A 25,252-nucleotide genomic window follows, 5' to 3' on the forward strand; every position below is an offset into this window, starting at 1 on the left:
CTAGAAGTTACAGAACACTGGGAAGCATCTGACTCTAGGCTCCATTAGGGATATAACGTTAGAGAAAATTTCTTTTTTTTGTTTTAGCAACATGGAAACGAAACAAAACTTCTCACCTTTGAGCTGAATTCATGTAGGGTAACACCTTGTCCAACATATTTGTGGTTGACAGCCTGTAAAGCAGTACACAAAATATATAACTTTATAACAAATAAATCTATAAAGGTGTTCAAAAATGTGCTATTTTATAGGTGCCTATATGGCAGGGTGGCTAAAAATCAATGATTTTTTTAAAATAAAATATTTTTTGAGGGGGGGGGGGGGGAAATCTTATCTAAAGATAATTTTCTATTTAAAATACATTACAGTCCAAATGTTATTCGTCATGAAATGAGGACTAGTTTTTAATTATGAAACACGAGGCTGTATATTCATGCAATGTTTAAATTTTTTGGTAAGTCTTGAAGGTTGGAGTAATGCTTACAATGATCCTCTTGTATATGCTTATATAACAGAAGGGAAAGTCTTTCTCGCAGAAACAATTGATACCTCAAAAAATGCACATATAACAGAATACTTACAGGAAGCAGTAGCAAAAGCTACAATAAAATGTAAACAAAAATTCAAGTGTAGTATGAAGTTTAGACAATGCTGCAAATGTATCCAGGATGAGAAGAAATTTAGAAGAGCATGAAGAGAATATCAAGCTCATTTGCAGCACCTCCTAGCCAAAGACTTCAGTGTCTCAGAAATAAAGACTAATGTCCTTGAGATTGCTAAATACTTCTGTAACAATCATTTGCAACAGCAGTTCAAAAAAGAATGGGTGGAACCAAGCTAACGCTCCCATAAGATGTTAAGATGGAACTTTACAGTGTACTGTTTTGAGCAGGATATTAACAACTGGCCTATTCTGATGACATCTGGTTGTAAATATTAAGATTAAACCAGCAACAATGAGCCCGGCGAAAATCATGATTTAAATCCAATCTGACTAGTGATTTAAATGTATTTTAAAACAAATCCATCCTATGTGCTTTTATAAGATTGTTATAGGAGCCTATTTGCCTCAGACAAATTTTCATTTACTCTGTGGCAAGTGTAAAATGTATATGAACATATTTTATAATGTATAAGAACATAAGAATAGCCTTACTGGGTCAGACTACTGGAATAGAGTTCCAAAATTAAACTGCTTGAAAAGTGAAAGATTGTTCAAGAATCCATTTAAAGCAGGGGTGTCAAAGTCCCTCCTCGAGGGCCACAATCCAGTCAGGTTTTCCCCAATGAATATGCACGAGATCTATTAAAATACAATGAAAGCAGTGCATGCAAACAGATTTCATGCATATTCATTGGGGAAATCCTGAAAACCTGACTGGATTGCGGCCCTCAAGGAGGGACTTTGACACCCCTGATTTAAAGCAAATGGACTTAAATGAGGGAAACACTCCAATACTCACTTTTCCTTCCTCCGAATGAAATCCATTAACCACCACCCTCTGGTGTCTGTATGTCAACCAGTTTCTGATCCAGTTCATCTCTTTTGGTCCTAACTTCAGCCTGTCAAGTTTATTCAAGAACCTCAGTGTCAAAGGCTTTGCTGAAATCTAAGTGAATTAGATCTAGAGCACATTCTTGATCCAATTCTCTGGTTGCCCAGTCAAAGAATTCAAATCAAATTACCTTTAGTAAAACCACTTTGCCTCAGATCTTGTAGCCCACTGGATTCTAGCAAATTCACTATCTTTTCCTTCAACAACGCTTCCATTATTTCTCTAATAACCAAAGTGAGGCTTACCGGCCTTAAGTTTCCTGCTTCATCTCTGTGACCACTTTTATGAAGAGGGACCAAATCTGCTCTTCTCCAATCCCACAGGTCCTCTCCTGTCTGCAAGGATTTATTGAACAAATCTTTAAGAGAACCCATCAGAACTTCTCCGAGCTCCCTCAATATCCTGGGATAGATCCCATCCAGTCCCATGGCTTTGTCCACCTTCAATTTTTCAAGTTCTTCATAAACACTTTCTTCTGTGAATGGTGCTGTATTCACTCCATTATCATGGCTAACACTGCTAGTCAATTGTGGTCCTTCTCCAGGATTTTCTTCTGTGAACATAAAACAAAACTTGTTTAGCAAGTTTGCTTTTTTCTCATCACTTTCTACATACTGGTTCATAGCTTATTTCACTCAATTCCATTTTTTGTCTCCTTCCTTTCACTAACATCTAAAAAAAAAAAATTGTCTCCTTTTTTACATTTCTAGCCATTTTGTCTTCTGCTTGCATTTTTACAAAACGTCTTTTTCTCTTTTGGCTTCTTTCAGTTTCATCCAGTATTCTTTCTATGCTTCTCTTCTTGAGTGTTTGTATTACACAAATGCCAACTCTTTTGCCTTTATTTTCTTCGCCAATTGTTTGGAGAACCATAATGGTTTCCTTTTTCTGTTGCTTTTATTTATTTTCCTCACAAAGGTTGGTAGCTACTTTTATTGCTCTTTTCAGCTTGGACCACTCTTTTTCTATGTCTCTTATGTCCTCCCATCCTATCAGCTCTTTCTTCAGGTACTCCCTCATTTCACTAAAGTCTGCATGTTTGAAACAAAGGACTGAGGTGTGTAGCTACTCTCCACTTTAGCTGTTACATCAAACCAGTTTGATGATTGCTGCCATCCAGGTGGGCACCAACTCAGATGCTAGAGACACTTTCTCCCATTTGTGAGCACCAGATCTAGTATCGGTCTTTCCCTTGTGGGTTCTGTCACCATTTGTTCGAGTAGAACACTTTGAAAGGCATTCATGCTCTCTCTACTTTCTGACTATGAAGAAAGTACTTTCAAATCAACATCTGGCAGGTTTAAGGTCACCAACAACAGCACCTTCTCTTTTTCTTCCCCACTTTTGGCTATCTGTAACCAGATCTTTATCAAAATGCTCCAGTTGTTTTGGAGGTCTGTAAAGACTAGGGTGATCCACAGTAGAGAATGACATGGGGCCAAATTTTTCCCTGTCCCTGCAGAAACTCAATTTCCCTGTCTCAACCCCGTGAGTTTTGTCACTGTCCTATTCCTGGCTTGCGCAGATGATAGAGCTTGCAGAAATGGGGCAGGGACAAGAAACAAACACATGGGGGCAGGATGGGAAACTGAGTTCCCACATGGATGGGGAAAAATTTGTCTCAATGTCATTCTCTAATCTAGAGTAGTATGCCAAAAACTCAACTTTGTCAAATCTGGTCTCCACAAGACTTATTTTTGTCCACTTGGTATGTCTTACTCATGTGTCAAATTTCAGTTTGATTAGACAATATTTAGAGGTCACCCCAGCATGCACCGTTTGCTTGTGTGTTGTGTATGTATATGATTATACATAATTAGTTTGTATGGCATTGTCTAGTTTGTGATCTGGGAAGTCAGTCTGCCAGTTGTCAACTGCTGGACTGCCATGTGGACTGATTGTTCTTTGATTGGCCAATTTTCATCACTATGACAAAAGAAAACCTTTACCAGAAAGCTACAAGTTGGTGTGTGAGTCAGCGATGGTGGTATGGGATTGAGCCAGGATACTGACAACGCAGACTCTTGCGTCAGAAGTTGAAGAAACTACACGAAGAGCATTTGTTTCTAAAGAAACACAGAACTTGTCAACAAGGTGATAGAATGAAGAAATCTTTAAAAGTGAACTCAAACAGTTGTTTGATATTTCAAAAGATATTATGATTAAACTTAAAAATGAAGCTCGAGAATTCCTACAGAAACAAGGCAGAATGTGTTTTCTTGCTGTATGAGTGGAGTTGACCTTCAAATAACTGCAAAAGAATACAAAAAGAGGGATATGCCTCCTTGAAAAATACAATACTTTGACAAAAGATGAAGAACAGAAGCAATTTGTTCTTTGGCTAGAGGCCAGCCATGGAAAGAAGTTTCCTTCTGCATCAAAGGTGGCTCTTATGTCTTAGACCATTGATAATTTGTTGAGTGCACAAGGATTACCGTATTTTTTGCTCCGTAAGACGCATCTGACCATAAGACACACCCTAAATTTAGAGGAGGAAAACAAGAAAAAAAAAACAAACATTCTGAACCAAATTCTCCCTGCCAGGCTCTGCACCCAACCCCACACTCCTTGCCAGGCTCTGCACCCTGTCCCCCCTCCCTGCCAGGCTTTGTACCCTGTCCCCCCTCTGGTGGTCTAGTGATAGGCAGGGACAGGGCACAGATGTCAAGGCAGATGACTTTTTTTAAAATATGCAATATCACCTCAGTAACAACTATAGCAAAATAGACATATATAGTGCAAAATAGAGACAGCAGATATAAATTCTCAAAACTGACATATTTTGATCACTAAATTGAAAATAAAATCATTTCTCCTACCTTTGGTTGTATGGTGATTTCTTTCTTTCCTTCCTCAGGCCCAACAATTGTCCCTTCCTTCCTTCTTCCTATGTTCCCCTCACTGCCTTCCAGCCTTTGTCCTCTCCCCCCCACTCAGGCCCAACAATTACCGGAATCCCTTCCTTCCTCCTTCCTATGTTTGCCTCACTGCCTTCCAGCCTTTGTCCTCTTCTGCCCCCTGAATTCAATTACCTCCCGCTGCTGCCGCTGTGAGGATACATCAACAAAGCAGCAGCGGTGGGGGGTTTGGATTCCTGGCTCAGCAACGGGTCGAGGGAGCCGGCAGAGAACAAATTGCTGGGAAAGGCCAGGCGGGTGCAGCGACTGAACACCACTGGCCCAGAGGTCTTACCCCCGATGTCAATTCTGACATTGGACTGAAGGTCTGGGCCAGTCTCGATGGTGACTCCTAATGGGGAACCTAGCAACAAGTAGCTATAATTTGGATTATGCTTCCCTGCTTTGTACTTGTCCACATTAAATTACATCTGTCATTTGGATGCCCAGTCTTTCAGCCTCCCAAGGCCCTTTTAACAGCATGAACAGGGTGGGTTCTGAACCAGTACACAAACAACCAGACACAACCAGAGAAAGTAAAGGAAAACTTCTTTATTAACTGAAAAAGAGAAATCCTGTAACCTGTTACTTCACAGGGCCAGGTGTACACAGAACAGTTTCTTGTTCAAAAAGTTTCAAGAGGGGCCTGTAGCTGACAGGACCCAAAGCATGGTCAGGTTTTCCTCAATCTGGCAACAGGATCTGGCCCAGCCAAATCACAGGTGTTCAGTAACAAAAAGAAGATTGGCTTACCTCAGCCAAGCCGAGTATCTAAGTGTTGTAGAGTGAAGGCGCAAACAAGAATCATCTCTTCCTCCTTTCTCCTGGGTCTCCCTGACCTAGCTCTGACCCAGTCCTTTTATACTCCCTGATTCCTGTCTCCCCAACTCCTCCTTCTCATGTTACTTCCCCTTAAGGAAGAGCTACCTATATTAGGGTAGCTCTGACAAAATGAGGGAGTAGATGGTGGATGCTGTGGAAAGGCAGAGTGAATGAGCCATATGGCCTTTATCTGCCATCATGTTTCTATGATTATCCAGCAGGGAGAATGGTAGGGTCTTACAGACTCCCTCACAGTCCTTCTGCAATTTCTTGCAGTTCATATATGATTTCACATCTTTGAATAGTTTAGGATTACCTACTAAATTTTAATCATTTCACTCATCATTCCCATCTCCAGATCATTTGTTAATATGTTAAAAAGTACCAGTCCCACTACATACCCTAGCAGTATTTCACAATTCACCTTTCTTCATTTAGAGAACTGGACATTTAACAAGTTCTCAATCCACAGCAGAACATTGTCTCCTATCCAAAAGCTATTGAGGGACTTTGTCTAAAGCTTTCTGAAAATCTAGATGCACTACATCAATCTGTTCCCCTTTATCCACATGTTTATTCACATCTTCATATTGGTGAGGCTAAACTTCCCTCACAAAGCACTGATATTTCAGTCTTCACATGATTTCAGCAGTCTTACTTGAAATATAAAATCTAGTATTTGTTTCCAAATTATAATGCTTTCATTACCTGGGCTAAGCATATATGATGTTTTAATGCACTTTTCACTTCAGCAAACTGCATCTTAAACAAGTAATCCTTGGTTCTTCTTTCCTGCTGGTCACAAACAGATAAGCAATGCTCCACTGAATTATTTTCTGCATTTGTTTGTTTTGTGTTCTGAGTAAGACAAAAGCAATAGTCAAAAGGTTAATTGAGAATTCAGATGTACAAGTTAAATATTTGGCAAACTTCTAAAGGTGATCAATATTAGATGTCTAACTGTTCATCTGTAAATATGATTTTAAGTTCTTTAGAATGGGTCTTCCATCTTATTTATCAGTGCTCACTACTAAACATTTGTAACCAAAAAAGAAAATAGAAAAATCACTTATCTTAGAATAAATATGAGAAGATAGCACAGTATTGAATCCAGCACTTGTAAAAGATTTCAATCTTTATTAAAAACCCCTGTGTTTGAACTCCTATATCCTCCCTTCGACTTGAGTTTTGCATTAGTGTCATCAGGAAAGGGGCATTAGCTAAACGAGCGAAGGAACCACCCATCCAAATCAGATTTGGATGGGTGTTTCCTTTACTCCTTTAGCTAATGCCCCCTTCCTGATGACGCTATGATGGTCCCTGTTTATAGCCGTCGCTGGTACTTTTAATAGTACTTTTTGCACAGATCGGTTGGTGACTGAGCATTTCACTTATATTAATTAATATTTATTATTTTTACATAACATTTTGTGCACCTGAATATATATATATATATATATATATATATATATATATATATATATATATATATATATATATATATATATATATATATATATATATATATATATACATACATACAGTTTTTTCAACTTGTGGAGTATTTTCATGAAGTATATTTTTTTTTAACACAAATAATTGCTGATTAGCTCCTTACTAGCTCCTTACTTCTGGAGAGTTTGATAACTCATCATAATAGAACACAATTTCGGTTTCAATCCCATCCCCCTCTTGCACAGCCAAACCCCTGCTGACACTTCCATCTCTCCCTCCCATTAGAATGCCGCCGACCATGAGACCAATATACCCTGCTTCGCAACCTTCTCTTCTCCCTCCCGGGCATTCTGTATGCCGCGTTGCTGATGACATCAGTGATGTAGCAGAGAAAGGGTAGATTGCCAATCTACCTTCAGCTGCTGAAATTTTGGTGCCAAAGGATAAAGTTTAGACATAGAAACAAGAAGGCAGATAAAGGCCAAATGGCCAATCCAGTCCAGCTTGAAAGAACTCTCTCATGTCTCCCACTGTTCTGTAACCAGTGTCGGGTCCATAAGGTATGCTATCTAGAGTATAATTCCGTTATAACATACTTTAAGGGACCTGGCAAAACAGTCCATTATATCCTGAGTTGCACTCTAATACGCTACACTAAAAGATGTTCTAAAGCATTATGTTGTACTGTACGCAAATTACTGGAAAGAAAAAAAAAATCATTTTTTTTCCGGGCTGCATTTCTTTTAGAAGTTTTAGTGATGTACACATCAAGTTTTCCAATGCAATTCATCAGTATGTCTGCTTCAACAGCATCATTATTACCACAGTTCCATGGTCTGATCACTCTTTAGTTTCTTTTCAACATATAAATTCTAACTACCAAAGTAAATTAAAACCCAAAGTAATTACTACCAGGAACTATAACAAGCTGGTAGCTGCAGATATTTCTTCCAATTTTCATCTTCCCCTTGAACTGCTATATGGGTCCACTGTCAACGAAAAAGTACACGCATGGAATCAATCTATTACGAATCTTCTAAATTCTACTGCACCAGCAGTCACCTTTACCATTTCACCCTGTAAACAAAAAAATCCATGGTTCTCCGCAAATTTAAACCTACTAAAAAGACAACTATGTTCCCTAGAACGAAAATGGAGACACAACAAAACATTACTCAATTACAATAAATTCAAGGAACATGCTATGTACTATAAATCTGAAATCAATAGAACCAAAAAAGAATTCTACACCAAACAAATCAAGAAGGCAAAAAATCCCTCCGTTTTGTATGCTATTGTCAAATCCTTAACTACAAAGAAAAAGGAAACTAACCTTTCTAGCTCCACTCCCTCAGCACAAGCCTTCGCCACTTTTTTTACTGATAAAGTTCAGAAGATCAGAGATGCTTTGCCACCCACTATTACTCCACGTTCCTTTGCAGAACACATAGGTACCAACAACCCCACTATCCTGCCTTACTCTAAATGTTCTTACTTCTCTCTTCCTAACCTGGAAGAAATACAAGGATGTATTAACAAGCTCAACTTAAAAGGGTCTAACACAGAAGTTATTTCCCCCCTTCTTATTAAAACGATTCTTTCCTATCTTTGGTCCATACATAAAAGACTTGGTCCATTCTAGTTTGTCTTCCGGATCTTTACCTGAGATATGGAAATAATCAGTAATTTTTCCGATCATCAAGGACCAAAATGCCAGTATCCAAGATTTGTCAAACTACCGCCCCATAGCAAATATACCATTCCTGGCCAAGCTCACCAAAAACACTACAAGCTCCTTTGAAGCTTGAATCACTTCCCATTAAAATAGTTCCAACCTTAAAACTATTAGGAGTTACTTTTGATAATAAGTTTTCTTATCATTCTCGCATTAGCTCAGTTGTTCAGAAATGTTTCTATCGATTAAAAATAATTCGTTCTCTCGCTACTTGAACCGGTTTCCCTTAACACACTAATTCACTCTTTGGTAATTTCCTGTATAGATTACTGCAACGCCCTTTACAAGGGCATTACAAAAAAATAAATTAGACGGCTTCAAATCGTGCAAAATACGGCTATCAAGATCATCTGGGCGTAAAAAAATACGATCACGTCTCTCCCCTTCTGTTCAATGCTCACTGGTTAACAATGGAACATAGAATGAGCTATAAAATTTTACTTTTTAACATTTACAACAAAAATAAATAATCAACCGGATTTTATTAACAGACTTCTAATTCTGCATAATACATCAAGATCTCTCCGTTCAACTTCTCAGAATCTTTTAGTCATACCCTCTTTAAAATTGATAAATACACTGCGTTCCAATAACTTTGCGGTCACTGCTCCCACTCTATGGAATTCGCTGCCTAACCACCTGTGCTATGAATCCGATATAAAACAATTTAAATCAAAACTAAAGACATTTTTGTTCCAAGATGCCTTTGGTTAATAACTGTCCTTTTAAGGGCAAAGTTAAAAAATTTTTTTTAATTTTTTTAAAATTTGAATCAATTGTCATTTCTATCCTAACCTATTGTTTTATCCTTTAATGTTTCTCCTTTCCTATATCAATTGTAGTTCTCTCCCACTATCCTATTGTTTCATTTCATATGTTTTTGATCAAAGCGGTCTGTATGTTAGGACGTTAGTCTGTATCCCCCATTTTCGTGTTTTATTGTTATTTTATAACTTGTTTTTATGTAATTTTACGCTGTGATCCGCTTAGAAATAGCTTAGAATAAGCGGTCTAAAATTTTTTTTAATAAACTTGAATGAAACGTTGCAACAGTGTCAATGTCATGCTTGCTTCACGTGTAGATGGTGGAAGCTCAGCTGGAACTTCCTCATCACTGGATTCATTACCAGTTTGTGCATTAGTGACACTGCCAAACTTTGCCTTAACTTCTGCTGCAATCTCCTGATCGGTCAACATAGCAGCTGTCTGCGCCTACTCATCAACGGCATGAAATTCTTCTGCAGACGTAGTCTGGTCCAAGAAATGCAATTCCATCAACCATTCAAAAGTGTTATCACAGTCGTCACAGTCATGAGCAGACAATGTTGTTGATGAGGATGTCTCTGAACAATTTTCTCCTGTCTCTGTAGAAATATCAGATACAACGTTCTTGACAACTCCCGCCTTCCTGAAACAATTGATTGTTGTCACTGTGATTTCGTTCTGCCAGACTAACTGAGCCCATTGCAGACACTGCAGTATGTTGATGGCAAAGTTGTTCATGTCACCATTCTCGATGGCTATGATAAGTTTCTGCATAAGTTGCTTTCTGTACAGAACTTTGAAGTTCAGTATGATGCCCATGTCACATGGCTGAAGTCGATTTGGTGGTACGATTTGATAGTACAATTTGGTGCAAGAACTCCAGCTGTATTGCTTTAAGCTGTTCAGCTACAGCTGGGTCATGCGCGCTGCAGTTATCAACGATCATCAGAACACAATGCTTTTCCTTCACAAATTTTCTGTCAAGATCTGTCAACCATTCACAGAACAGACTAGCTGTCATCCATGCTTTATGATTGCTTTTGTACACAACTGGCAGCGACTTCGCACCTTTGAAGCAATGTGGCTTAGCAGACTTTCCAGCAGCTAGTAGCGGTAACTTTTCTGATCCATCCTTATTGACAGCAAACAATGTGAGGCACTCCTTCCTTCTCTTGCCACCGTGGCAGCTGTCTCCTTTGAACATCACTGTGCGACCCAGGAACAACTTAAAAAATGACCCAGTCTCAACAGCGTTGAAGACGTTGCAGTCGTCATATTGGTCCAGCAGCCGTGGCTGTTTGGTCTGTAGCAAGTTCTTGTGAGCAGACAGACAGGAGGGACTAACTAAAGATTGTACAGACTATATATTCAATGAATGAACTATGTAAGGTATGTCCATCTTGCCAATCTGTGCAGAGGGCACCCTTTTTGGGCCCAAAAAGTAAATAAATTTTAATTGCTTACTTTACAAAGAGTCTCTTACTCATCTTGTGGGCAGTGCTTTTCTCACACTTGCTGGTTGAGGATATGTATGTATTTTGTGAAAATATGTAAGGCTGAGCAAATACAAAAATTGAGAAAAAAAACAAAACAAAACCCCAGAACACAAAACAGTGTGTGCATGGAATTCATCAGTCTTACCTCCAGGAGGAATTCTCCAAGATATTGTATGGGATAGTATGGTGCATTAAAGTCATTTTTCTCTTGTTGTGCCTTAAGACTTCTATTGTTTGTGAATACATGAGTTACTTCACCTTCTGGGTTTTGTGAATGATATATAACTGCCTTTCCAGCCAGCAAAACTCTAAACAAATAAAAGAGAGTGAGGAAACAATGCTTGTAGGTAGGAAATTAACCCAATATTCATGTATGACTACAGTTATAATAAAATCAAACCTTCTTGCACAATTAGAGGTTCTCTACCCAGCTGATGGAGAGAAGAAACTGGGTTTACTTTTTCAAAGATGTCAATATTATGCATGCATAAAATCTATTTGTACACATTTAGAATTTAATCTAATCATTTATAAATCATTTTTGGAAATAAATGTTTTTCAGTCATGTAAAATAAATTACCCACCTTGAAATAATTTAACAAGTGAAATAAATACCAATGTAATTCTAGTCTCAACATATGCAAATATTTTTCATACACTGAAGATATCCTGAAAGCTAGACAAGTCATATGAACAGCTCTATGGAGCCAACATAAGAAGCAGTAAAACACAAACAAACCCTGAAAAATTGAACTTGAAGAAAATGCTATATGAGTTCACTAGCCCAGCAAAAATCAATAATCTTTTGGCAGGGAAGAAGTTAAACTAGGAGCCCAGAAACACTAAGCATAAAACACAGCATATACCAATAAAGCCCAGAAATCAAGGCAATACATGTAAGAATTTCTCACAGCTATATAAACATCAATAACATTTTTATAATTATGCATACGAGGTCTCACAATTAAGTTTGCGAACTGATCCTAGAAAAAAGTGCTACATATCTCATTACTGAATATCGCTATAGTCACCTTTGAAGTACAGTGGTACCTTGGAATCCGAACTTAATCCATTCCAGAACATTTGAGTTCCAAGACAACTTTTCCCATTGAAAATAATAGAAACTGGATTAATCCGTTTCTTGGTCCCACAAACTCAGATTTTCCTTTAAATTTAACAGAGGCAGCAAGATCGGGCCCACTGCCGGCATAAACAGCAAGATCACCCCCCCCCCCCACCGGCATAGACAGCAAGATCAGCAACAGCAACTGCAAGCGGTGCTCAGCCCAAAGCTTCTCTCCCAGGTGGAAACAGGAAGTTGTGTCAGTGGGGAAGCTTTAGGCTGAGCAACACTTGCAGTTCCTGTATGTTCAGATTCCAAAGCAGCGTTCGGATTCCGGGGCAAAACATTTAATTAAAAAAAAAAAAAGGTTTTCAAGTTGTTCGAATTCTGGAGCATTCGGATTCTGAAGTACCACTGTACTCACCTTGGGAAGCTATGCACTGACACCAGCGCCTAGTCCACCATTCAAAGCAATTTTGGAACTCTTTCTGGAATGCCCATCAAAACTGCCAACCCTTGATGTCCTGAATGTCATCAAAATATCTTCCTTTATCTTTGGCTAAAGAAAAAAGTAATTGGGGGCCAGATCAGGTGAGTAGGGAGAGTGTTCTAATACAGTTATTTGTCTTCTGGCTAAAAACTGCCTTACAGAGACAGTGCCCATGCGAGTTGGTGCATTGTCATGATGCAAGAACCACGAGTTTTTGGTGAAAAGTTCAGATCGTTTTCATCTAACTTTCAAGCAGCCTTTCTAGCACTTTCAAATAGTAAACTTGGTTAACTGTTTGTCCAGTTGGTACAAATTTATAATGAACAATCCCTCCAATATCAAAAAGGTTAGCAATATCAAAAAGGTTGACTCTGGTTTGGACTGGCTGAACTTTTTTTGGTTGTGAAGAATTGACCGACTTCCATTGTGCACTTTGACACTTGTTTCAGGGCTGTATTGTACACCCATGTTTCCTCACCAGTGATAACACAACCCAAAACATTGTCTGGCCTCTCCAAAAGGTATTGGCAAGCTTCAATCATCCTTTGTTTTTGTTCATTGGTGAATTCCTTTGGGACCATTTTTGAGCACACATTTCTAATGGCAAGATTTTCAGTTAAAATTTTCCTGTTTCTCTATTTGTGTTTACTTGGTCTGCTATGCTTCTCAGTCAGCCGATGATTTTGACGCACAATTCGAAAATTTTTTGCAATGTTTTCATCAGTTCTGCTTGTGATTGGCTTCCCTGACTTTTCTTCATCAGTGACACTTTCTCTCTCTTCAGAAAAACGTTTAATCCATTTGTACACTGCCGTTTTCTTCACGCCATTTTCTCCATAAACTTGGACTAACATGTCCCTGATTTCACTTCCACCCTTGCCAAGTTTAACAAGAAATTTTATGTTTGTTTGTTGCTCTAATTGAAGCTCAGACATTCTTGCGACAACACACAAAAACACGCAACAATAATGAACACAACACAGCAAGATACTGCACATCGACATGAAAACAGCAAGTTCGTGAATTTAATTGTCAAACATCATATATGCAAAAAAAGGACTTTTACAGCTGGCAACTACAGAACTCCTTTAAATTTGTTTTTTAAATGTCCCATCCTTTGCCAAACCAACACTTTTAAAAAATGTAACTCTATACACTAGTTAGCTATTTTCAAATTTGACTGGATTTGGGGTAGCAGTGGGCTCCTGCCAAAATCATACTCTCGACCAGTGTAATTCCCTGCTGCAGGAACTAGGAGAGGCATTTTCAGCTTCTTGCTGGAGATAATGTGAATTTTTAAGAGAACAGTACTAAAAAGTTGGAGTGGCCTAGTGATTGAGTTGCTGTCTCTGCACCCAGAGGTTATGGGACCAAATTCCAGCACTGCTCCTTGTTATCCTGGATAACTCGTTTTGGCCCATATGCTCAAAAGTCACCGTGCCTTTAATGATCGATGTTAAACCAGTTTTAACCGGTTTAGCATCAAAGTATTTCAGCTATCGATGAACAAAATGGCTAATTGCGGTCTTTTCCTTGGTTTGTAGTAGCCCCTGATAATTGTATGTAAATGAATAATGAGCTCATCAATATTAAAAGAAGCACTCTTACCAATGCCCAGATGATGCACAAAATGAAGTGTGAGCTTTTAATGATCCAAAATTGGTGACAGGTCAAGAGGTGCTGGTAGCGTTGAAATGCATGTGTTAGAAGTGTATACTAGAAGGTCTGGGCTGCCGATTGCAAAAAGGGCTGGACTGTATGCACTACAATTCCCATCTCTGATATTCTGAGGAAAGTTCCCTGTAGGATAGAGCCTGCAGTTCTGATATTAGTTGTGCAGATGCGATAGCCACCAAAAATTCTGCTTTCACAGCAATGTCCATTCTTTACGCCTCCTCCCAACAGCTCATATGGAACTCTGGCTAGAGCTTGCAGATTGAGATTCAGATTGCACTTTGGAAAAGGGTGCCATATTGGTGGATTCAGACATAATGCTCCCTTCAAAAAATCTTAATACCTCTGGATAAGAGGCCAATGTTTCTTTGCTGGTCTGAGGTCTGAAGCACAAGAGACCCACGATGTGTACATTGAGGGAGCCCACTGCTAGGCCTTTTTTCAAGCCCTTCTTGAAGAAATGCTAGCACCACTGCAATCAGGGCTATAACTGGATCCTAGTTCTGTTGCACACACCAGCTCTGGAAACTCTTCCAGGCCTTCACATAGGCTGATGACGGTGTGTGTTTTGGACCTCAGGGGAATGGCAATGACCACTTAAAAAAAGCCTTTGTGCACTAATGCTGCATGCTCAAGAGCCATGCCATAATACCAAAGTGTTCTGGATGTTCCAGGTCAATAGGACCCTGTGTTAGCAATCCTGGATGACAAGTTAGCCTGGGACCCTGGTCCCACTTTAGACAAACCAGATCCACATCCCATGAACATCTCAGCCAGTCTGTCGTCACCAGGACTACCAGACGCCGATGGTCCATTATTCTTCACAGAACTCTGCCTATCATGTGCCATGGAAGAAGGCAGGCATACAGCAATCCCTCCCAGAGCCATGGTTACACCAGAGCATCCAAACTGTTGCAACCTGGCTTGTATCTTCGGCTAAAGAACAGAGTTGTGTTCTTCTTGGATGCTGTACCATGATGTCAATTGTTGGATGTCTCCAGCAACTTGCAATGGTGTCGAAAGCATCCTGAGACAGAGCCCATTCTCTGGAATCTAGGGTCTGGCATCCGAGAAAATCTGCTTTGCCACCAAGTTGGCCAACAGATGGTTCTCCACTCAATGTAACAGCATTTAGACCTCCAAACGCAGAGAAGCACTCTTGGTGTCTCCCTGTCAATTGATACACATTACTGCCGTTACATTGTAGGAGAATACTTGTACTGCTTTACCATATATGAAGTACCAGACCAGGCTGTGATGCACCTGTGCTGTCCAAGGAAACGGCATCTGTAACGCATTTGTTTCCAGGGACCCGTGGGATAAGAGCTTCTCCTATAGGGTGCAAAAATGCGCCTTGGTCCAAGGGACCACATCTATCACTGCTAGCATTGAGCCCAGTACCTGCAAGTACTATCAAGCTGTCTGTGCTGGCTTGTCTTGCAGCTCTCTTATCTGCCTCTTGAGCTTCAGTCTGCAGACCTCCGGAAGGAAAACCCCATTCTCCTTCAAATTGAAACTTCTGCCCAGGTACTGTCTCGGCTCTTCTGGAAATTCACAGAAGAAGAATCTGCTTGGATGTGCAGAGTTAGTTGATCCTTGCGCAGAAGCCAGATCTTCACTCCTATTTCTGTATGGGTTTCTTGTATGGGTGTCAAAAATTACAAAGACTAGGGGACACTTGATAAAAGTTACATGAAAATACTTTTAAAAACCAATAGGAGAAAATATTTTTTCACTCAGAGAATAGTTAAGTTCTGGAACACATTGCCAAAGGTTGTGGTAAGAGCGGATAGCGTAGCTGGTTTTAAGAAAGGTTTGGACAGTCTCCTGGAGAAAAAGTTCCTAGTCTTGTTATTGAGAAAGGCATGGGGGGAAGCCACTGCTTGACCTGGAACGGTAGCATGGAATGTTACTACTCTTTGGGTTTTTGCCAGGTACTAGTGATCTGGATTGGCCACCATGAGAATGGGCTACTGGGTTTGATGGACCATAGTCTGACCCAGTATGGCTATTCTTGTGTTCTTATAATATGACACGATCCCACACACAAGAAATCCATAATGAACAATGAAAGACATCAGAACACCAAAGTTAAAACACTTGAAAAATATGGGAAAGCTTCGTGTCCATTCAGCATAAAACCAACCCCGAGGGCACAGAAAACACTTCTGTAAATGCTTAGTACTTTACACTAGCGTCTAGCTCAGGTAGAACTGTTCCATTCTGGAGCATACAATGATATCATCCGCTTGTATACTTGGATTACATCCTCCTTCACAAAGAAAACACACTGAACTTTTCTTATGAACTCTATAAATTTGAAGTATAGTGCAACACTGAAAGGATTATATTGTGTCAACTTAAAGTGTTAGCAAGAATCACATAAAAATTTCAAATGATTCTTAAAAAAAAATTCTGCAGCAACATTCGGGAATATTAAAAATTGCCTTGCATATTAGAACTATTTAGATTCTTTTTGATAAGAGGTTAATTTGTGACACTGTTCTAAATACAGCAATTAATATAAACATATACTAAAACATACTCAAGAGTTTAAAGAAAAACTATTCCTAAGTCACAAGTGCTACTACTTGTCATAAGCACATCTGAAATTAGATTTAGAGGGGAATTCATCAGTCTGCTACTAAGATGGGCTACTAAGATCCACCTTTCTCTAGTCCTCCGAACATTGGATAAAATGGGACCCTGTGCTAAAGTAGCACAAATACTACAGCAAAATATCAAATGCTGGAATATTTTTCACACACCTACACAGAGAGACCCAAGAACTATGGATGTTAGTTATGTGTTCCACTTAGAATGATTGTATAAGTATATTTGATTGTATAAGTTCATTAGAAATGTTTTACATTAACAGTAGTGCGTATGAAAACAGGTTTATGATTCATTAGTCCAGCTTTAGGAGATTCTTCCTACCTTTCAAATGCATCTTTTCGTTTATCACCTTCCTTAATAAGAAGGACAACTTTCCATCTGTGGAAGGCCCCTAGAGCACCAGAGTGTGTCAATTCTTCGCGCCATCTTTTAGGTGCAGATTGCATTTGAGGTGAATAATGGGAGTCTTTTTCAATTTTATATCCCCATTCGTAAGTTGTTTCATCAAGCCATCTGCCGCTTTTGGCACTATTAATTATGTAGTCTTTAGTTAGGATCCACTTTCCTAGAAAGTAAATTAACTGTGAGCCACAAACAGCAGCAGTGCAGACAAAAGATAATCAAAAGACAGACACTGAACTAGCCAATTAAATTTCAAGTATTTTCATGCAAATACAACATGTGTCCTGACAGTTACATTTTGAAGTATTTTCTTTGCACTACAATTACAGCATTTATTATTAGTAGCCTAGCATCAGAAAGAAAAACAGATTATTGCAAATAAAAAGTAATGATGCCAATGAATTGTATTTTTCATTTAAGGAAAGCTATTAGCCTTAAACACAAAGCACTTAAGTAGACAGGGCGGACTGATGTGGCTCACGACTTCCATCCCAATAGTTTTTCTGATCTTAGGTAAGGGTTCCCAAGTAGAATTTCAGTATAAGCAGCAGTGTAAAGTGATGAACAAGCAGATGATTCAAACGTTTTGTCACAGAACTAAACTAATGTATCCACTTAATCTTTCATTTTATCTAATTTAGTTTTACCGACACATTCATGGCTCTGACTCTGTAAGCTGTAACATGATCTTTAAGAGTCAGTCCAGCCTGGGCATAAAAGCAAAGGAGATGCAATCTGCTAGCCAAATGGATAAAGTGCATTTATTGATGGCAGCCCCCATTCCGTTTGGATTAAAAAATAAATAAATAAATAAATTTGGAGGACATCTATGAACTTAAGTCCACTCAAGATAGAAGGCTGAACTCACTTGCAGTTCAAGGTGCAGTATGCTTTTGCTAGGATAGGCCTGAGGCTTTGGGGGAAAATGGTGGCAGAACTGATTGGTTAAGGTGGAACTGTGACACCACTTTAGGAAGGAACTTAGAATGGGCATGGAGAGTATTATGATAAAATCTTGTGTCAGCTACTATGGTCTGAAGTTCACCAAATCTGCAAATTGAAGTGACTCCCACCAAAAATAAGACCTTGCAGGTCAGGTACTCCAGATGACATAGAAACTTTGATATAAAAGGCCAAATGGAACATCCAGTCTGCCCTTCTGCAGCATCCCCAAGAGATCCGCAGCATCTCCCCAAGAGATCCCACATGCCTGTCCCATGCTTTCCTGAATTCAAACACAGTTTTTGTCTCTACCACCTCTACAGGGAGACTATTCTATGCATCTACAACACATTCTGTAAAAAAGTATTTCCTTAGATTACTCCTGAGCATATCATGTCAAAATTTCATCCGATGCCCTCTCATGCTGGATTTCCCTTTCAATTGAAAGAAGACTTTTCAACCTGTTTGGCCACCTTAAAATCATCATATACTACTATCATACCCAAGTCCCGCTCCTCTTTCATGCAAACAAAAGTTCTTCACTCCCTAAACTGTACCATTCCCTCAGGATTTTGCAGCCCAAATGCAAGACTTTGCATGTCTTAGCATTAAATCTTAGCTAACAAACAAGTTTCGCTAGATTTCTCCTGTTATCCACATCATTAAGGGTGTCTACTCTCTATTGCAGGTTTTGCCATCATCCGCAAAGAGGCAAATCTTATCAGACAGCCCTTCAGTAATATTTTTACAAAAAATGTTAAAAAAAAACCCAAACTCTATTAATTTTTAAAACAGTTAGGTATCCTGTTATTATACCGACCACCAACCCCCTGGAACAAATCCTCCCAACTCGTTCTCGAGACCATAACAAGGGCCTTCCTAAAATTCCAGAGACTATTGATCATTGGCGATATTAACCTCTACCTAGACGATAACACCAGCAAGGATGCAACCAAATTCAACAACTTCCTCACCTCCCTAGGCTTCACCGCTCCTTCGCTCGCCCCTACCCACGAAAAGGGGCATACACTAGACATCATCAGCTTCCTCGACCTGACCGAGCACAAAGCTTCTGCCGAAGAGGCACGTTGGGAACATGTCCCCTGGTATGTTCACCTTCTAGCTCTTTCTGCCTTCCCATTTTCATGTATCACCTTGGCACTCCATCCCAAGCCACAAACTCTATTACCTACCGCAAAAAAATCACAAGTGAACTATTCTGGACCCAATTCCTCAATCAACTTCCCTCTTTTCCTAAACCTGTCAACCCAGATTCCAACTGGCACAACTGGGTAATCCTTTCCAAGACCACCTACTGTGCTCTTGCCCCTTTATCTATTAAACCTATCTCCTACTCCCGCAAAGCTCCCTGGTATCTTCCATACCACAGGGAATTGAAGCAGAAATGTTGAGCCCTGGAGCGTAAATGGAAAAAAATCGAAATCCCCCTCAGACAGACAAACCTGGAGAGACAATATCAAGTCCTATAACACAGTATTAAGAAAAGCAAGGAAGACTTTCTATGGAGATAAAATTTCCAGATCAAAAAACCAAAATAGTACACTGTTCAACATCTGGCGCAACTTAAACTCAAAAAACGACTCCACACTTCCCCCCTCCCCCCATCCGCAGACGACCTAGCTAAAGTCTTTGCCGAAAAGATTACTACCATAAGGAGTTCCTTCCCCCCAGCAGCCTCTTACAATTCCCTGGCCCCAAACGACTTTAACCCTATCCCTGTTGATAGATCCTGGACAGCCTTTGAATTCGTATCCGAACCCCAGATCTCTAAACTTTGTCTCAAACTGAAATCCTGCAAATGCATCCTGGATCCTTTCCCTTCCTACCTTTACGAAAACATTCCTGTGTAGGCCATCTCCTCCCTTACCAGGCTTATAAACTCTGCTTTACTATCGGGCCTGTTCTCCACAGAAATGGACACATTGCCTTGTCCCCTCTACTGAAAAAAGTTGATCTCGACCCTTCCTTACCATCTAACTACTGCCCCATAGTAAATATCCCTCTCCTAACTAAATTGCTAAAGGCCATCGTCGCTACCCAGCTCTCATCTTACCTAGAGAGATTCTCCATTCTCCTTCCCAACCAATATGGCTTCAGACCAGCTTCAGCACCAAATCCCTCCTAGTTTCCCTAATTTCAAAGGTGCAATAATTACATTCTCGTAACAAGTTCGCTGTCCTATTACAATTCGATCTCTCTGCAGCTTTCGATGTCGTCCACCACGATATACTACTTTATCAACTTTCCGAGATAGGAATAGACTCCACCGTCCTAAAGTGGTTTTCAAACTTTCTACGCTCTCGCTCCTACACTGTCAACACAAATGGCACCATGTCTGTTCCTTGGACACCATCTTGCGGTGTCCCTCAGGGATCACCCCTATCCCTTATTCTCTTTAACATCTATATGTCCTCCCTGAAACTCCTCCAACTATCCCCCCTTGAAATAATCTACACATATGCTGACGACATCCTTGTCCTTCTTGAGACAGACCAGAACCTCACCAACCTCCACGAGAACATTACAGCCTCCATAACGAGACTCCACTCCTGGTCTCTCTCGGTACAGATGAAATTGAATGAATCTAAAACAAAATTACTCTGGCTCGGCCCAAAATTAGAACACCTGCCCACCCTCTTCGCACTACCCTCTGGCGCTGCACTGCAGCTTGAGTTTTCAAGCAAGGTCCTTGGCATCATTATCGATTCTTCCCTCTCCTTCAATGACCACCTCAACTCCTTGGCAAAATCATGCTTTTTCAGCCTCCACATGCTGAGGAAAGTAAGATTCTACTTCCACCAACAACATTTTGCCATCCTTGTCCAATCCATCATCCTCTCCAAACTAGACTACTGTAATGCCATTTACTTAAGCCAGACAAAAAAAAATCTTCAAAGACTCCAGCTAATCCAGAACACTGCAGCCAAGTTGATCTTGCAAAACGCAAATCTGACCATGTCTCACCACTCCTGGCCAAACTTCACTGGCTCCCAGTGATTTCCAGAATCCATTTCAAATGCACCTGCCTGGCTTTTAAGATCATTCATGGCATCCTTCCTCCCCTAATCCTACTATCTTATAACTCCTCAAGTCCTGACTCCACCAGACCCACCCAAAGATATAAACTATCCTTCCCCTCTCTACATGGTATTCTCTTTGCTGGTAAATTGGGAAAATCCCTCCTTTTCAAAATCACAGGGCTTTGGAATGATCTTACTATCCCACTGCGGAACCTGGGCTCCCTCCAATTATTCTGTAAGCAACTGAAAACTTGGCTTTTCACTAAAATGTAATTCAGTCTTCCCCCCTGTACGCAATCCGTAAGCAACTGAAAACTTGGCTTTTTACTAAAATGTAATTCACTCTTCCCCCCTGTACGCAACCCTACCCTTATTCTTCTCTTCCCATATTTAAGTTCATGTAAACCTTTTCCTTCTCTTCCTATATTTAAGTTCTTGTAAACCGTGCCGAGTTCCACATCCGTGGAGATGATGCAGTATATAAACTTAAGGTTTAGTTTAGTTTAGTTACAAAATGCAAACAATATACAATCAAATAATACACTAAACGGTTCATAGTCAGTCATGCACAACACACCAGCACGCCGACAATGGAGGGCAGACAATTCAGCGCAAGACACCAGCGTGCCGTGGGAAAACTTTAAGTTTTAAAGAGCTCAGAAGCGGGGTGTTAGTGGGGAACCCCCTCACTTTACTGCATAGTGTTCGCACTGCTGTTGAGGGGGGGGGGGAGTTTGGGGAGTTGGAACCCTCCATTATAGAGAAAATGGAACTTTTCCGATTTTGGGGGGGAAAAGTTTCATTTTTTCTATAATGTGGGGGGTTGCACTCCCACATCCCCCCCAACAGCAGCGCAAACAGTATGCAGTAAAGTGGGGGGGGTTCCCCCCAAACACCCCCCCTTCGGAGCTCTTTAAAACTAAGTTTTCCCGCGGTGCACTTGTGTCTTGCGCCGAATTGTCAGTGATTGTCCCATAACCCATTAAACAGCACCTATAACCAAACAAATATTGATACAAAGTAGATTCCCCCTTCCCTCTCTGGATGCGTACAGAAAAAAACTAGACATCAAAGGTTTATTCGATTAATCACTTGTAACAAATGCCGCTAATGGACCTCATGTCTCTTTAAACTTTTTATTATGTCCCAATTGCTAAGCATTCATTCTTTCATATTTATAATATTGACAAAGTTTCCCACCAAAAAGTAAAGTTCAATCTGTCCCAGTTCTGCCAATTTCTCATTATTAACTGCATGGCCATCCTAGTCAAAATAATACGTCTGGGTTTTTTTCCATCAATTGGACTCTTAGGTTTCAATAAAGTCCCAAATAAAACAATGTCATAAGACAGTGGAATAGAAGCCTCCAACATCCTGTTAATTTTACTCCAAATTGATTTCCAGAAATTGAGTATCAAGGGACAGTAAAACAATGTGATCCAATGTCCCTACTTCAAAATGTCAGTGCCAGCATCTTTTAGACTTTGAACTATCCAACTTTTGTAAACTGGGGTCCAAAAAAATTCTATATAACAAAAAAACCCAAGTTTGTCTCATAGATGCTGACGCTGTACATCTCATTCTCCAAGTCCAAATTTGTCGCCATTGTGTAGCAGAAATATGCTGTTTTGTTTCAATGCTCCAAATGTCTTTTAGGTTTGCTTTAGATTTTTTAGTCAAATATGCAGATATTAATTTGTACCACTTGGCGGCCTGATGCCCTTGCCAATCTGTCTGGAAACATAGGCCTGGCAAGCTATACTGATTTTTTAAGTTACGCCAGTCATGGAACCCTTTCTGAATAGCCTGTTTTAATTGCAACCATTAATAACCCTGAGATTTAGAAATGCCAAATGATTATTGCAATTGTAATAAATTTACCATTTTCCCATTCTGAATTACATCATCTAGACTAGAGTACATATGCCTGCAACCAATGTTTCTAGAGGATTTTAGACTCGCCGATTTGTATCTTGGGAGTTTAATCATAGGGATTGACACGTGGATTGTTATATTGGAGTAGAAGTTAAGGTGTTTATAAATTTTAATGTATTCCAGGTGGAAAGAAGAATAACATTATCTTTGTATATTCTAGGAAGTTTGATACTCGAAATATGGCTCAGACGCAATGGGGCCAAAGATGACTTTCCAATATCAACCAATCTGGCAGATTCTCCATGAGTTCAGGAAGGATCCAATACATACCCCGACACAAAATAAAGGCTTGGTGATACCTGTAGAAATTTGGAAAATTTACCCCTCCCGCTAATTGTGATGTTAAAAAGAACAGGCCCAAGAACTGAACCTTGAGGTACATCACATGTAACATCCCTTTTCTCAGAGCACTCTCCATTGACTACTACCCTCTGTTGCCTTCTACTCAACCAACTTCTGACCCAGCCACTTGGGACCCATCCCGGGGGCACTCAGTTTATTTATTAGACCTCTATGTAGAACACTGTCAAAAGCTTCGCTATAACCTAACTACACCACATTTAGAGCACTTCTTCCATCCAATTCTCTGGTCACCCAGTCAAAGAAATTGATCAGATTTGACTAACAAGACCTGCTTCTACTGTAGTGTCCCGTAAATATTTTAAAGCCACTGCACACTAAACTCGGGGCTGTGGCTGGAGGGCACCTGGAAATGTGCGGATGTCGACGCGATGATGTCATGAGCATGTGTGATGTCATCACGTCAACATCGCAAATGCGCAGAGGCCCTCCACATGGGGCCCTGAGCCTACAATTACTACGCCATAGAAGTGCTGGAGGAGGAAAGGCGCTGGCTAACTGCCTACAGGATATGCATCTCGCCACAAGAGGCATGTCTTGTTAGCAGTCAGCCGGCGCCTCTCCTCTTTGCCAGCATCTCACAGTACACCTGGAATCTCACTGTGGCATACAGTTTGCGATACACTGCTCTAGTGAATCCATGTGCCTCAGGTCTTGTAATCTACTGGATTCCAGAAACTTCACTATTTTCTGTTTTGAAAGTATTTCCATTAATTTACCATATTTTTTGCTCCGTAAGATGCATCTGACCATAAGAGGCACCTTAGATTTGGAGGAGGAAAACAAGAATAAAAAACCATTCTGAACCAAATTCTCCCTGCCAGGCTCTGCACCCTGTCCCCCCTCTGGTGGTCTAGTGGTAGGCTGGGACAGAGCACAGATGTCAAGGCAGATGACTTTTTAAAATATGCAATGTCACCTCAGTAACAACTATAGAAAAAGACAAATATAGTGCAAAATATAGACAGCAGATATAAATTCTCCCGACTGACACATTTTAATCACTAAATTGAAAATAAAATCATTTTTCCTACCTTTGTTATCTGGCGATTTTTTTTCTCCCTTTCTTTCTTTCCTTCCTCAGGCCCAACAATTGTCCCTTCTTCTCTCCCTCCTTCCTATGTCCCCCTCAATGAATTCCAGCCTTTGTCCTCTTCCCCCCTCCTCAGGCCCAACAATTGTCCCTTCCACCCATGTTCCCCTCACTGCCTTCCAGCCTTTTTTCTCTCCCCCCCCCACTCCACCACCTAAGGCCCAACAACTGTCCCTTCCAACCTCCCTCCTGAGTTCCCCTCACTGCCTTCTAGCCTGTCCTCTTCCACCCCCCAAGCCTGCCCGCTGGTTTTAATTGTCTTCCGTTGCTGCCGCTGTGAGGACACGTCCACGAAGCAGCAGTGGAGGGGAGGGGGGATTCGTCAGAGCGGCACCGACAGCAGACCAAGTGAGGTATGAGCGAGGGATGAGCGGGGACCCAGCGGCGCCTTACTCCCTCCAAACAAAAACAAATTGCTGGGAAGGGCCACGCAGATGCAGCGATTGCACGGCGCTGGCCCAGAAGCCTTACCCCCGACATCGGGAGTAAGGCTTCTAGGCCGGTGGTATGCAATCGCTGCACCTGCCTGGCCTTTCCCTTCCTCTACTTGCAGCGAGCAACCAGTAGGACGCTCCCTTTTTTCCACCCACTTTTTTTTGGGGAAAAAAGTGCTTCTTATGGAGCGAAAAATACTGTATTTATCACTGAAGTCATACTTATGGGCTTATAGTTCCCTACTTCTTCCTTACTGACACTTTTGTGGAGGGGGACCACATCCACCTTTCTCTAGTCCTCCGGTACCATGCTCAATTCTAGAGAATAACTGGATCCTAAATTCCTTCAGAACCCTCCGGCCCCATCACTTTATCCACCTTTAGTTTACCTAGCTCCTCATGAACATAACCCTCTAAAAAAAAAAAAAAAAATTGATCAGGGTCTACATCTCTATTTGCTTTTATTTTCTGTGATC

General features: G+C 40.4%; 1 protein-coding gene across 3 annotated transcripts in view; it reads right to left on the minus strand.

Moving 5' to 3' along the window:
• SLF1 (SMC5-SMC6 complex localization factor 1) overlaps window positions 1-25,252 on the minus strand; it is a 205,245-nt gene that overhangs the window by 140,518 nt on the left and 39,475 nt on the right. For 2 of the 3 annotated variants that reach the window (XM_033918723.1, XM_033918557.1), the window contains exons 5-8: window positions 16,891-17,134; window positions 10,872-11,034; window positions 5,984-6,133; window positions 117-173 (exon numbers count right to left, since the gene is read on the minus strand). In XM_033918723.1, the coding sequence (XP_033774614.1) occupies window positions 117-173; window positions 5,984-6,133; window positions 10,872-11,034; window positions 16,891-17,134 (614 nt within the window). The remainder of the gene's footprint in view (window positions 1-116; window positions 174-5,983; window positions 6,134-10,871; window positions 11,035-16,890; window positions 17,135-25,252) is intronic. The other variant, XM_033918643.1, reaches the window with a different exon arrangement.

The sequence above is a fragment of the Geotrypetes seraphini genome, chromosome 1 (genome assembly GCF_902459505.1).
Source record: "Geotrypetes seraphini chromosome 1, aGeoSer1.1, whole genome shotgun sequence".
In the NCBI taxonomy this organism is placed as follows: domain Eukaryota; kingdom Metazoa; phylum Chordata; class Amphibia; order Gymnophiona; family Dermophiidae; genus Geotrypetes; species Geotrypetes seraphini.